Below are 13714 nucleotides of genomic sequence, written 5' to 3'. Positions count from 1 at the left end.
GATGGTCCACAGCTATTTTTTTTTTCCTGAAACTATGTTACTGAATTTTTATTTCTATAAATTTGTGGCATTTCTACAGATGTCTGAATTTGCATCATGTTCTGTTATTTATGTTCTATTATACCTCAGCTTCTACCACAACAAGGATTTTTTTCATTAGCTTTTTCTTTCTTTCTTTTTTTTGAGGAAGATTAGCCCCGAGCTAACACCTGCTGCCAATCCTCCTCTTTTTGCTGAGGAAGACTGGCCCTGAGCTAACATCTGTGCCCATCTTCCTCTACTTTATATGTGGGATGCCTACCACAGCATGACTTGACAAGCTGTGCCATGTCCACACCTGGGATCTGAACTGGTGGGCCTGGGCCGCTGAAGCAGAACGTGCGAACTTAACCGCTGCGCCACCAGCCTATTTTTTTTTTTTTAAGATTGACACCTAAGCTAACATCTGTTGCCAATTTTTTTATTGTTGTTGTTCTTCTCCCCAAAGCTCCCCAGTACATAGTTGTATATTCTAGTTGCAGGTCCTTCTAGTTGTACTATGTGGGATGCCGCCTCAGCATGGCCTGATGAGCGGTGCTAGGTCCATGCCCAGGATCCAAACTGGCGAAACCCTGGGGCACTGAAGCAGAACCCGTGAAGTTAACCACTTGGCCACGGGCCGACCCCTCATTAGCTTTTTCTAAAGTCAGGTGTATTGAAGTATAATTTACATTTCATTAGCTCTTTTATTGAGCTATAACTCACCCTAAAATTTACACATTTCAAGTATACAGTTCAATGGTTTTTAGAATATTCACAAAGTTGCACAGTCATCACCAGCATTTCATTTCAGAACATTTTCATCACCACTAGATGAAACCCATTCCCAATAAGTAATCATTCTCCATTCCTCTTCCCTCCCTGCAGCCCCTGGCAACCACTAATCTACTTTCTGTCTCTGTATTTGCCTATTCTGGATATTTCTTATAAATGAGATCATACAACATGTGGCCTTCTGTGCCTGGCTTCTTTAACTTAGCACACATTTTCCATGTTTATCCATATTGTAGCATATCAGTACTTCATTCTTTTTTATAGCTGAATAACATCCCATTGTATGGATATAACGCCTTTTGTTTATCCATTCAATGGATGGACATTTGCGTTGTTTCCGCTTTTGAGTATTTTGAATAAGGCTGCTATGCACAGTCGTGTACAAGTTTTTGTGGGGACATGTGTTTTCAGGTCTCTTGGGTATGTACCTGGGAGTAGAATTGCTGGGTCGTGTGGTTACTCTATGTTGAACTTTTTGGGGAGCTTCCACACTGTTTTCCAAAGTGGCTGCACCATTTTGTATTCCCACCACCAATGTGTATGAAGGTTCTGATTTCTCCACATTTTCCCCAATACTTGTTATTGCCTGTCTTTAGTTGCAGCCATCCCAGTGGGTGTGAGATGGTGTCTCGTTGTGATTTTGATTCGTATTTCCCTAATAACTAATGATTTTGAGCATCTTTTCATCATTAGTACTTTTAAAACAATTGATATATAATTGACATATAACATATTAGTTTCAGGTATACAACATAATGATTCAATATATGTATATATTATGAAATGATCACCACAGCGTCTAGTTAACATCCATCACCACAAATAGTTAACAAATTTTTTTTTCTTGTGATGAGAACTTTCAATCTACTCTGTTAGCAACTCATCTCAGCTTTTGATTACTTTCTTTAAGTATGCTGATTGTGTTGTTTGTCCAAATTATCAAGTAAATTTGAATTTTCATTATCTCGGTCTTTGTTTCTCTGAACTTCCTCTGATGTTCTAATGCCTTTCCAAGATTTTTAAAAGTGATTTTCTACTTCTCACTATTTTGTTGGTCAGTCACTTGATATAACTTCCTGCTTGTGAAAAGAACCATCTCTAGATTAAAAAGGGACATGAGCCAACCTCCACAAGGTTGTTTTGATGGATGGTTTCCAGAGTATTTTGTGAACATCAGGTCTGAGTTTCTATACCCCAGCAGCATAGCCATGAGTGTTTAGAAACACTATATCATGGATCGTTTACTTTAGACTTGCCCTCTCACAGCTGTAAGCTGTTGTGGTGTTTCTGTATTTTATTTCTATTTGTTACAGAGTCCACAAGAGTGTCTACATTCTCTCTGGGACTTTCGGTCCAGCAAAGTCTATTTATGTGTTTTCTCATGTCTTCTTTTCCTCCTCTTTTTTTTACTGACTGCTGACCTCACTTTCTGGTATCTTTTGAGAACTGTTTCTTGTTTTGCAATGGCCCATAGAGATTCCTTCTAGCAGACCATCAGAGAAAATGTGTACATAACAAAATAGATCTGATATTGAACATCATCTAACTTTAAAGCACTGTGTTTCTCAGTTGAGCTGAGTGTCTGTTCCATGAGGTACCCCTTCCCCCGCCCTGGGGTGATTGGCCATGAAGGTGGACCTTGAAATGCTGACCTGATACATTAGGACAAAAGTCATTTTAGTGGGATGGGAAACCTCAGAGAGCCCATGATGCTGGACTAGTGAGATGGGAGGGGCTGTTGGAGAACAGAGTGGACTGGGCAGGCGAGGAGTCTGAGACTTGAGTTTCGCGCATTTACCTCGGGTGAAATTGCCTGGGTAGAAGGCTGCTTATTGGCAGGATCTAAGGTAAAACGCAGGTGAGGGATAGGACCAAGAGACAGAGAAATAGGCGGTGGGCCTCCATCGTTTTCCACCAAGTTGTCACTCATTTTGGTTTATGACCCTAGCCAACCTCTTTTTATCCTCTCCTCCTGACCCAAGGTGCCATAACAGTGGGTCCTTTCCTTTCTCTCTATGCAGGACTTCCTCACTGAAGCAGCCCTGGAACTGTCTGTATCCCTTATCTCTGAAAGATTCCAGTGCCATTTCTTTCTGTTTCCTGTCACACTAGAACACACACTTCCTATAAATATTTTTATGAAACCTCAATCCAATGGTCAAGAGAGATATCTTTACCTGAGAAAGTGACCTTGCTGTCAGCAGGGAATAAGCCATTGGGTCCTGATTTTCCCTTTCTAATATATCTCCTGCCAAGTCATTATGGTTTTTTTTTAAGGATTGGCACCTGAGCTAACAACTGTTCCCAATCTTTTTTTATTCTTCTCCGCAAAGCCCCCCAGTACATAGTTGTAGATTCTAGTTGTGAGTGCCTCTGGTTGTGCTATGTGGGACGCTGCCTCAGCGTGGCCTGATGAGTGGTGTCATGTGCGTGCCCAGGATCTGAAATGGCAAAACCCTGGGCCGCCGAAGCAGAGAGCCTGAACTTAACCACTCGGCCACGATGCCGGCCCCTCATTATGGTTTTATTTCCCTGTGTCCTGCACTTTCATCTTTGATCATCTTTTGCTACAGATTCTTCATTCATCTGGCTGAAATTCAGCTTCAAGTGCTTTATTTAAGGCCTCAGGAGAATTGAATCCCCTCACATCTTGTGTGTTTGAAAGTTGCTTGTTGCGTTTATCCTTGAAAAACAGTTTGGTTGAGTATAAAATTCTTGGATTTCACTTTTTTCCCCCTAAGGCCTTTATTGCTTCACTGTCTTCCAACATTAAATATTGCTTGTTGATATCTGATGACAACTTGATCTTCCCCTTAAGGGTGACATGATTAAGTTGCGTGGATGAGACCCCTTTATAATGGTTTAGTGACTCCAGGGAGTCTTAGATGCTGTTTTCCCCTCAGGTCGTCAAGCAGGTCCCCAGCTATTGTAGAGCATGCAGGAAATCTGATGATTTTGCATTGTCCTTGTTTTTAGTTTTGGCATCCCAAGTCAAGTAATATTCCCTCCCACTAATTGTCTTCCATCACGTTGTTGAACATGACTCTTGAAATGTTCTTGTCATTTTAGGCTCTCTTGGCGAACATGGCTGCCATGTTTGCCATCTACCATGGTTCCCACGGGCTGGAGCATATTGCTAGGAGGGTACATAATGCCACTTTGATTTTGTCTGAAGGTGAGTCAGTTACCTGTTTTAAAACTTTGGGGCATAACAAGACTGATAAACTTGAGTAAAGTTGAAAACTCACTGCATGTCCAATACTGTGTGCAAAATTAAAAATCAAATAAGAAATGGGGAGAATATTTTCAATGTCTGTGATAGACTGTGTTAATATTTTCAGTATATAGAGCTCTCACTCACTCCTCCCGTTCCTTGAGTTCATACTCAAGAAGGATGAACCCTCTGAGAGAAAAACAGGCAAAGGGTAATTTTAAAAGAAATATAAGTATACAAATAAATGGCCAATGAACATATAAAATTTCAACTTCACTATTAATCATAGAAATGTAAATTGAGGGGCCGGCCCAGTGGCACAGCGGTTAAGTGCGCACGTTCCTCTTTGGTGGCCCGGGGTTCCCCAGTTTGGATCCCAGGTGCGGACATGGCACCGCTTGGCAAGCCATGCTGTGGTAGATGTCCCACATATAAAGTAGAAGAAGATGGGCACGGATGTTAGCTCAGGGCCAGTCTTCCTCAGCAAAAAGAGGAGGATTGGCAGCAAATGTAAGCTCAGGGCTAATCTTCCTCAAAAAAAAAAAAGAAATGTAAATTGAAACAGTAAAATAGTATGTCTCCCATTACATTGGCAAAGATCAAAAAGAATACTTAGATTGGTATGACATTGTTTACAATAGCACAATCTTGGAAACAGCCTAAATGTTCAATAATAAGTGATTAGTTAAGTTGTGCTACATCCATACATTTGAATATTAAATAGCCATTAAAAATAGCGATATGGGTATTGATCTGTAGAAAAGCAAAGGTGTTCATGACATGTTAAAGTTATAAAGTGTACGTCAATGGATGAATGGATAAAGAAAATATGTTATATATGTAAAACAATCTTATTCAGCCATCAAAAAAGGAAATCCTGCCATTTGCAACAATATGGATGGAACTTGTAGGGATTATGTTAAGTGAAATAAGCCAGACAGAAAAAGACAAATATCATATGATCTCACTTATATGTAGACTCTTGAAAATGACAATAACCAAACTCATAGCAGATTGATGGTTGGCAGAGGGGGACTGGGGGAGATGAGCAAAATAGGTGAAAGTGGTCAAAAGGTACAAACTTCCAGTTATAAAACAAATAAGTTCTGGGGATTTAATGTACAGAATGGCGACAATAATTAATAATACTGTATTGTGTCTTTGAAAGTTGCTAAGATCTTAAATGTTCTTGTCACAAGAAGAAAATTATAACTGTGTGGTGATGAGTGTTAACGACTTATTGTGGTGATCATTTTGCAATGTGTACATGTATTAAATCATTATGTTGTACACCTTAAACTAATACAATGTTATACATCAATTATATCTTAATAAAAAAATAGTTCTAAAAAAGGGTAAAGAAATATATATGTGATAGTTCACTCTCACACACACACACGCACACCACTTCTTGAGGAATGTACACCAAAATGCAACCAGATTTCTGGATGGTGATTATGGTAATTTTTCTTCCCTTTTTATATGTATTTCACAATTTTTTATAGCATAGTAATAAACATTTAATTTTTTTTAATTTTTATTTTATTTTTTTAAAGATTGGCACCTGGGCTAACAACTGTTGCCAATCTTTTTTTTTTTTTCCTGCTTTATCTCCCCAAATGCCCCCTGTACATAGTTGTATATCTTAGTTGCAGGTCCTTCTAGTTGTGGGATGTGGGACGCTGCCTCAATGTGGCCTGATGAGTGGTGCCATGTCCGCGCCCAGGATCCGAACCCTGGGCTGCCGCAGTGAAGCGTGCGAACTTAACCACTCGGCCACGGAGCTGGCCCCTAATTTTTTTTTTTAAAGCAGCCACTAAAATACTGAGTAGGACCAGGAACAGACTATAGTAGGATTTATCTTGTTATTTCTCTGGGAAACGTCAACGGCCAAGTTGCAGGTTTCTGTGTTGGAGACTGGTGGCTCTCCTATCTCGTCTAGGTCTCAAGCGAGCAGGGCATCAACTCCAGCACGACTTGTTCTTTGACACTCTGAAGATTCAGTGTGGCTGCTCGGTGAAGGAGGTCTTGGGCAGGGCTGCTCAGCGGCAAATCAATTTTCGGCTCTTTGAGGATGGCACCGTAAGTCAAACTTACAGTCTTCCAAATTTTCATGACTTTTCTCATTAAAAAGATTTCTCTTTATTTAAAAAAAAATCAGTGTTGGAACTTTGGGCACATTCTATCCTTTGTAAACAATCTTCATTTCCAAGTTGGAACATTGTGACCATTTCAAATAAAGGATAATTCATTCTCGGTTTTCTTTAAGACTTTGTATTTTCATATTTGGGATTCTTAGGCACATATTTGGTCATAATACTCTTGTCTTCACAATGTGACTATTGAAAGTGAAGACTCTATGAGAAGCGATATAATAAAGTAAATTAAGGGAAGAAAAGGGTAAGTATATCTAGGAGCAGTGGAGTGCCCTGCAGCCATCAGACCATTAGAGTCCAGAAGAGGCTTGCAAAATTCTAAACTTTGTGAAATCTAGGACTGGTCTAGTTGCCTTCACCTAGGGGCCAACTTGGGTATAATGGTACCCCGATGCTTTGGAATAACTGGGACTTTTGTCCAGCAACTTCTCTCCTGTGACCTCTCTTGGGTTTTGTCCACTGATCTTGCCATTTAGAGCTGATGTTTTCCCTTTCATTTTCATTTCTGTAGCTTGGTATTTCTCTTGATGAAACAGTCAATGAAAAAGATCTGGACGACTTATTGTGGATCTTTGGCTGTGAGTCATCTGCAGTAAGTAAAATAAAAATATGCCTTCCTCATAATGACTGAAGTGGTATCAAAGATGGCTTTGCCTCCTTTGGGCCTGAGAGTGAGGGAGAGGGGGCCCAGGTGTGACGTTGTGCAGCCTACTGTTAAAATTATAGCTGACCAACCCTGTCACTGCTGTGGGCCCGCGCCAGGCTAGTTGGAAGGATTGCTAATGGTGTTTAATTGAAACTGTCCCTAACTTGAAGATTCATGACATTGACATCTTGGTTATGTTCATTTTGGGAAAATTACGATACTCATTCATTTCACAAATGTTTATTGGAGATGTAATACATGCCAGGCACTCTGCTAAGCCCCGAGGAGAGTGGTGAGTTAGACATGATTCCTGCTCTTGTGGAGCTTATAGGTTTATGGAGATCAACTTCTAAGCTCCAAACAGGTACAAGATTACAATCCAGGTTATGTGAGTGATGTCTGAAGATGCTTTGTGAACACAGGGGTGGAGCTCCTCACCAAGACTTGGAAGAAATTGCCCTAAGCTGAGATGTGAAAGATGAGTGGGAGTTTTCCAGACTAAAATGGCGCAATTGAGGAGAAAGACCATGGGACCAGAGGTGTTCCAGACACTAGGAAAAGCAGCCTCAAAGGCTAGAACGAGATACATTACATGAAAACCAGAAGCAGTTGAGTGTGGCTGAATCGGTTTATAAAACAATGAAATATCATGGACATGCGAGGAGAAAGGTTACAATTCCATGGAAGGAGGATGAAAGGGAGAGGGATGAGTAGCTACCTAGATCTGGGGCAAGGTGTTAATCACAACACTGTACACAGCTTGGTGTATAGTAGGCACTCAGGAAATATTTGTTGAATAAATCAGTGAAAGGAAGCGTTTACTATAGAATTAGAAAGGGTCCAGAGTCTCGAATGATGCTATCCTGGTTGTCTATGTCTCTTTGAGAGAGGACTTCAGTTTCAGATAACCAATGTAAATCACCAGAGAAGTATCACATTGTTCTCTTTTAAACTTTAATTAATGAACAGGACTGAGTAAGCATTTCTCCTCTAGAACACTGCACTAAATTTAATCATGGGTATTTGTTCCATGTGTTCAAGGAATATTTGTGGAGCACACACCGAGGGCTCGAGGTGGCCATACTATCAGCTTGGGGCAGAATGAGGAGCAAGCCATTTATTTAATTATATATTCTGGATATAAACCCTTATCAGATAAATGATTTGCAATTATTTCCTCCCATTCTGTGTATTGTCTCTTAACTCTTGATAGTGTCCTTTGTTGCAGAAAAATTTTTAATTTTAATGAAGTCCAATTTATCTATTGTTTTCTTTTGTTGCTTATGCCTTTGGTGTCTTATTTAAGAAACCACTGCCAAATCCAAGATCATGCAGATTTGCTCCTATGTTTTCTTCTAAGAGTTTTATAGTTTTAGTCTTTAAATTTAGGTCTGTAATCCATTTTGAGCTAGTTTTTGTATACAGTGTAAGGTAAGGGTCCAGCTTCCTTCTTTTGCATGTGGATATCCAGTTTTCTCAGCACCCTTTATTGAAGAGACTGTCCTTTTCCCTGTTGAATGGTCTTGGCAGGTGTATTTTGTTACTGTTCTTAAAGATAAAAGAACAGTGTCAAGTGAGAATCCTTACTTGGTTGCTATCATAGTAACTTTTTTGATAGCCCTGTAAAATAATTTGCTGGAACTTGCTTTGTTACTTAAGGAACATGCAGGCGATGTCAACTTTTTTTTTTTCCAGTAACAATTGTACATTTTATCTGATTTCCTGTGGCAAAGGTCAACAGAACTTAAAAACAGTGTTCTGGAGAATTGCCATGATTCATGACTTCTGACACCTGTCACCACACCATGCCAGACGCCTGGGGTGGCGGTGGTGGTAGTAGGAGATTTCCAGCGCTCTGTTAGAATCCATGCGGGCTGCAAGCCTGGAGGTGCACATGTGGTTCTAGGCACAATTCCTGCTCCTTAGGTTCGGTGGTCTCTCCGTGCAGGAGCTGGTTGCTGAAAGCATGGGGGAGGAACGGAGAGGTATTCCAGGGACTGACTTCAAGAGAACCAGCTCGTTTCTCACACATCAAGTGTTCAACAGGTTTGTGTGGCATGTGGGACTTCTGCGTTGTGTACTGTGGCTTGAGGATGCAGTAGAGAGCGGCTTCTGACTCCGACTGTGATACGGCCTGGGTTATTGTGGCTCACCCGTGGCTCAATTATAAATCATTGTCGTGAGGATCTCCATCCTGGCCCAAGTCCTGACCAAAGCACACTTTATTTCCTGGTGGCTCTGCTCCCTTGGCACTGTCACCCTTAATTCTGCTTGTCAAGAAAAGGGAGTTTGGATGCATAGTTGCCAGGCTGAAGTTCATACCCAGGAACTCAACATCCTCTTCTTCCCCACCTTCCTCTCCTGCCCACGGGCGGCTTCTTTTCCCAGGCATCCTCTGAGATTTATGAGGGTTCCCTGCCCTTCCCTCTGATGCATTGTTGTCATGTTGCCCATGGCCCAGTTTCGTCTGTATGTTGAAGGTAGACCTCAGTGTGTCCTATCTTCCCAGAAGCTGAATATGGACTCTTACTTATCTCATTTTATTGGGCCTAAGCATGCGTTTTGTGTTCACAGCTATCACTCAGAAACAAATATTGTCCGATATATGAAGAAATTGGAAAACAAAGACATTTCCCTTGTTCATAGCATGATTCCGCTGGTAATTGTTGCCTTTATTCTCATTTCCATTCCCACCCTGATCCCACCTCTTTGGGTTGCATCTGATATGCTGTAAGAGGGATGAAGGGGTGACCATGCGGGGAGATCGGAGGGCTGATGGATGGACCATGGGAAATCACTAATGTGATACATTTTGGATGTGCTTCTTAAAGGGCTCCTGCACCATGAAGCTCACCAGCTCATCTGAACTCGCAGTAAGTAGGTCTATTAAGAGGGAACTTAGCAGGGCAGTGTTCTGGCTTGTACGTGAGCAGATAACTAGACAAAGCTACTGGGACTGTGATTTACGAACTACTTTAATAATCTTTTACCTTGCTATTCCACAATCTTGGGAGAAACCCTAATTTTATCACAACTTGACCATTTAAATTTATGAGTAAAATTATTTTTAAAAACATTAAAATAATTAAATGTATAGTATTTATGTCTTCCTCCCCCACCCACCCCCTTTATTATTATTTTTTAAAAACCTGCCATGTTAAAAGCTTTAATTTTTATTAATTTGTAGTTGTTATCCTCAGAATTAAGAACCTTAAGCCTTCTCTCTAGAAATCCATTCACAGTGTCAGAAGCGTAGAGATTTGAGGTTTAATTTATTTCTTGTGTCAACAGAAGATTTGTGTAACCTGCTGTTGTCGTTGGTAAGTATTCGTACTAGGCTAGGATCCATTTTAGCAAATGCATCTTGTTCCTTTATTCTGTAGGGTTATTCTGATGTGACAAATCACATTGGGCAAAGGAAATCATTTTATATTGCAATAGGAAGATTTTCCTCATTTCCGCATTCCTTTATGTTGGTGTCTTCTTCTTCTTAATGAAAACAGAGAATAATACATGTGCTTTGTAAGAGTTTGAGTAAACCATACCTGAAACACCTCTTTGGGTTTCATGAATATAAATCTATTTTCAGGCCATTTTGTTCCTGAAAAGATAGAAAAAGCTTATATTTTTGTATAAGTTCCTTTCCTGGTCTCTGTGACCCACTTGTAAAATGAAGATAGTAATAATATTTGCCTCATAAGATTGTGATGAGACTTAAATGAATGAATATATTTAAAGTGCTTAGAACAGTGCCTGGCACATAGTCAGCATTTTTTGTGTTAGCTATTGCTATCATCATTATCATCAAAGTTCTTATTATTACTATTACAATATGTACATATGCATATGTTTTCTCCTCTCTTGCTCTTCAGCCTATCACATGGGAAGAATTCGCAAACATCCACCCCTTTGTGCCTCTGGACCAAGCTCAAGGGTACCAGCAGCTTTTCCAAGAGCTTGAGAAGGATTTGTGTGAACTCACAGGCTATGACCGAATCTCTTTTCAGCCTAACAGGTAAGAGGAATTCTGTTGTTTCACTTGTCAGTTACATAACATGCACCCCAAAACTTAGAGGCTCAAAATGAGAATTTATTATTTCATATCAGTCTGTGAGTTGAGTGGACAGTTCCACTCCACTGGGGTGGATACTAGAAGCTTCAAAGTGGCTTCATTCACATAGCTGGCAAGTTAGTGATGGGCAGTTGGCTGGGAGCTCCGGTGAGGATGTTGACCAGGACCTTTTTTCTTCTTCCTGTGGACCTCTCCATGTAGTTGCTTGAGCATCCTCCCAGCATGATGTCTGGGTTCAAAGTGGAGTGTTCCAAGATGAAAGGATGGGGAAACTGCAAACCTCTTAAGGCCCAGACAGCATCACTTCCAGAGCATTCTGTCTTTTAAAGTAGGGCCAGCCCAGATTGAATGTGGAAGGGGACAACACACAGTGTGAATTTTGAGAGTTGTGGTTCATTGTGGGCCATCCTCAGAAACCAACTTTGGTATGGTTTAGCTTTAGTTAACCAGCTTTGGACAGGTGTAACTACTATACCTATCAATGACGTAGCTTAAGAATTAGAATCAAGCACACATGTTAATTCCTAACAAACAGCAATGTCTCAATCTAGTAGGGCTGGGAGAACCTGGATCTTGGTTTATTTGAAAGTTCCTTCCCCACTTCCCCTTGGTCTTTGTGTATAAAGTAAAAACTTTGAAGAACAGTGATTTTCAAAAGCAGAGGGCTCTAGGGACATCTCCTGGGTACTTGTTAAAAAATACAAATTCCTGGGCCCCGGTGCAGACCTACTGATCATAATCTCCACGGTTTGAGACAAGGAATATTTTTAAGAAGGAATTAAATGATTTTGATACACAGCCAATTTGGAATCCACTGGATTTGTCATCTCTCTGTCTTCATGGGAATAGATGGATAGATAGGTAGACAGACAGATGGAGACACGTTTTAAGTGTATGAGTTAACATCTTAGGATACCTTTAGAAGAGGACTCACCTATCTACCCTGAGGTTCTCTACCTCACACCACTCAAAGTGGGTTCTCCACCAGCAGCCTCAGCATTGGCATCACCTAGGAGCTTGTTAGAAATGTGCAGCTTCTATTTCAAGATACAAAAGTCAGGCTCAGACCCAGTGGCCTAGTGGTTAAATTCAGCATGCTCCACTTTGGCAGCCTGGGTTCAGTTCCTGGGTGCAGACCTACACCACTTGTCTATCTGTGGCCATGCTGTGGCTGTGGCTCACAAACAAAAAGAAGAAGATTGGCAATGGATGTTAGTTCAGGGCAAATCTTCCTCAGCAAAAAAAAGGAAAAAAAGATTAAAAATCAGATGATTTTAAAACAGATTCACTTATTGTCTCACTTTCTGAGACAGAAAGTAATCAGATCTTAATCAGATATAATCAAGCTCTACCTGCTGTTTGGCAACACAGGTTACCCAGCAAAACCATGCACTTTATAAAAACAATATGCCCTATACAATACAGACCTTTCAGGAATAGGGCATATGGCAAATGAAAGGACACAGAGCTTTTTAATAATAGTCCCTCAAAACCTCATCTGACAAATAGGAAGAAACTGACATTCATGGAAGTTAGGGTTTAGTGCACCTTCATTAAAACGTCATCATTCAGCTTTTATTTTTTTTAAGTAAGGGAGGAACCTAGTGAATTTTTAACTTGAGGCAGTAAGACATTTGCTAAATGTAGAAAATAAAGAAACTTCGCCCTCTAGTGATGGAATATGATCACATCTTCTGTGTCATATTGGAGAGTACTTTTTCAAGACTATTTTAATTCTGTCATTAGCTCTTATAGTAAATTGAGGTCCCAGCCAGGGTCCCCAGAAGGCTGACCTAAGAATGAGGAGGCTTGCCTTCCCTTCAAGCAGTGGTTCCCAACCCTGGCTGGAAATTAGACTCACGTGGTGAGTTTATAAAAATCCCGATGTCCAGATCACAGTCCCAGATGAACTCATAACCTCAGTGGGGAAAGATGGGAGTGAAGGGAGGGACCCAGGCAGGAGTATGTCTTTATAGCTCCCCAGCTGATTCCACCTTGCAGCCAAGGTTGGGAACCACTGTCTCAGAAGTTTCTCTGTTGTTTTCCTCAGGATAGCTGGTGTTTTTCTCTGTCCTGCTCTCATTCTTAGGATTGACAGAGAGATTCAGTACCCCATCTCAGTCTTGCAGGAGGGAAAAGATCTTTCTCAGGATGTGGTTCCTGGCAGTGATGTCTTCCCCACCTCCAAAGATTCCTAGATATAACACTCATTCCCAAGAGCTGATTTGAGAGTGATGGGGGCTGTGCACAAAGTTTGGGCTCAGATGAAGGATACTTTTGGTCCTGAGCAGAGGCTGCTGTGACAGATGGGAAAATGCCTTATTCTTTGTTGGGAAAATACAGGGGCCAGGCTTCCACTGAGTGAGGCAATTTGATGTCCTCATTTGGAGAAAAGAGGAAGGGATGCACCACATATTCTATGTGTGAATGATTTTATTTTTAGCTTGTTACAACCCTATCTTGGTTTATTTGTGCTAATCTTCTCTCCATAAGTAGATTATAAATTCCAGGTCTTATAATCTTTTTAGATTCTAGGCCTTATAATTCCTCTACCACAGGGCTAATTACTTATTGGTTAATTCATCATGATTTATTGCTGGCTAGTGGCCACTCACGTCTAAGGAACTGATGTAGGCTTCCTATTTTTTGTAAGACACTTGACCCCTCTGTACAGAGGAAGAATTTAGTGTACCATGTCAGCCATGAAGTTATACTCATAAAATAAAGGGCACAGCCACAATTATCATCAAGGGACCATTTCCCGGTGTTTTCATTACCTGACTAATTGGAGTTGGTCAGTATGTCTAGAGAGT

General features: G+C 40.7%; 1 protein-coding gene across 2 annotated transcripts in view; it reads left to right on the top strand.

Annotated features, from left to right (window-relative positions):
* GLDC (glycine decarboxylase) overlaps window positions 1-13714 on the top strand; it is a 121001-nt gene that overhangs the window by 69886 nt on the left and 37401 nt on the right. For both annotated transcript variants that reach the window (XM_070496069.1, XM_014851125.3), the window contains exons 9-15: window positions 3883-3988; window positions 5970-6109; window positions 6695-6775; window positions 8778-8875; window positions 9404-9488; window positions 9661-9702; window positions 10702-10844. In XM_070496069.1, coding sequence (XP_070352170.1) covers window positions 3883-3988; window positions 5970-6109; window positions 6695-6775; window positions 8778-8875; window positions 9404-9488; window positions 9661-9702; window positions 10702-10844 — 695 coding nt within the window. The remainder of the gene's footprint in view (window positions 1-3882; window positions 3989-5969; window positions 6110-6694; window positions 6776-8777; window positions 8876-9403; window positions 9489-9660; window positions 9703-10701; window positions 10845-13714) is intronic.

This window comes from Equus asinus, chromosome 23 (assembly GCF_041296235.1).
Source record: "Equus asinus isolate D_3611 breed Donkey chromosome 23, EquAss-T2T_v2, whole genome shotgun sequence".
NCBI classification, from domain to species: Eukaryota; Metazoa; Chordata; class Mammalia; order Perissodactyla; family Equidae; genus Equus; species Equus asinus.
This window is presented reverse-complemented; position numbering and strand designations above follow the sequence as displayed.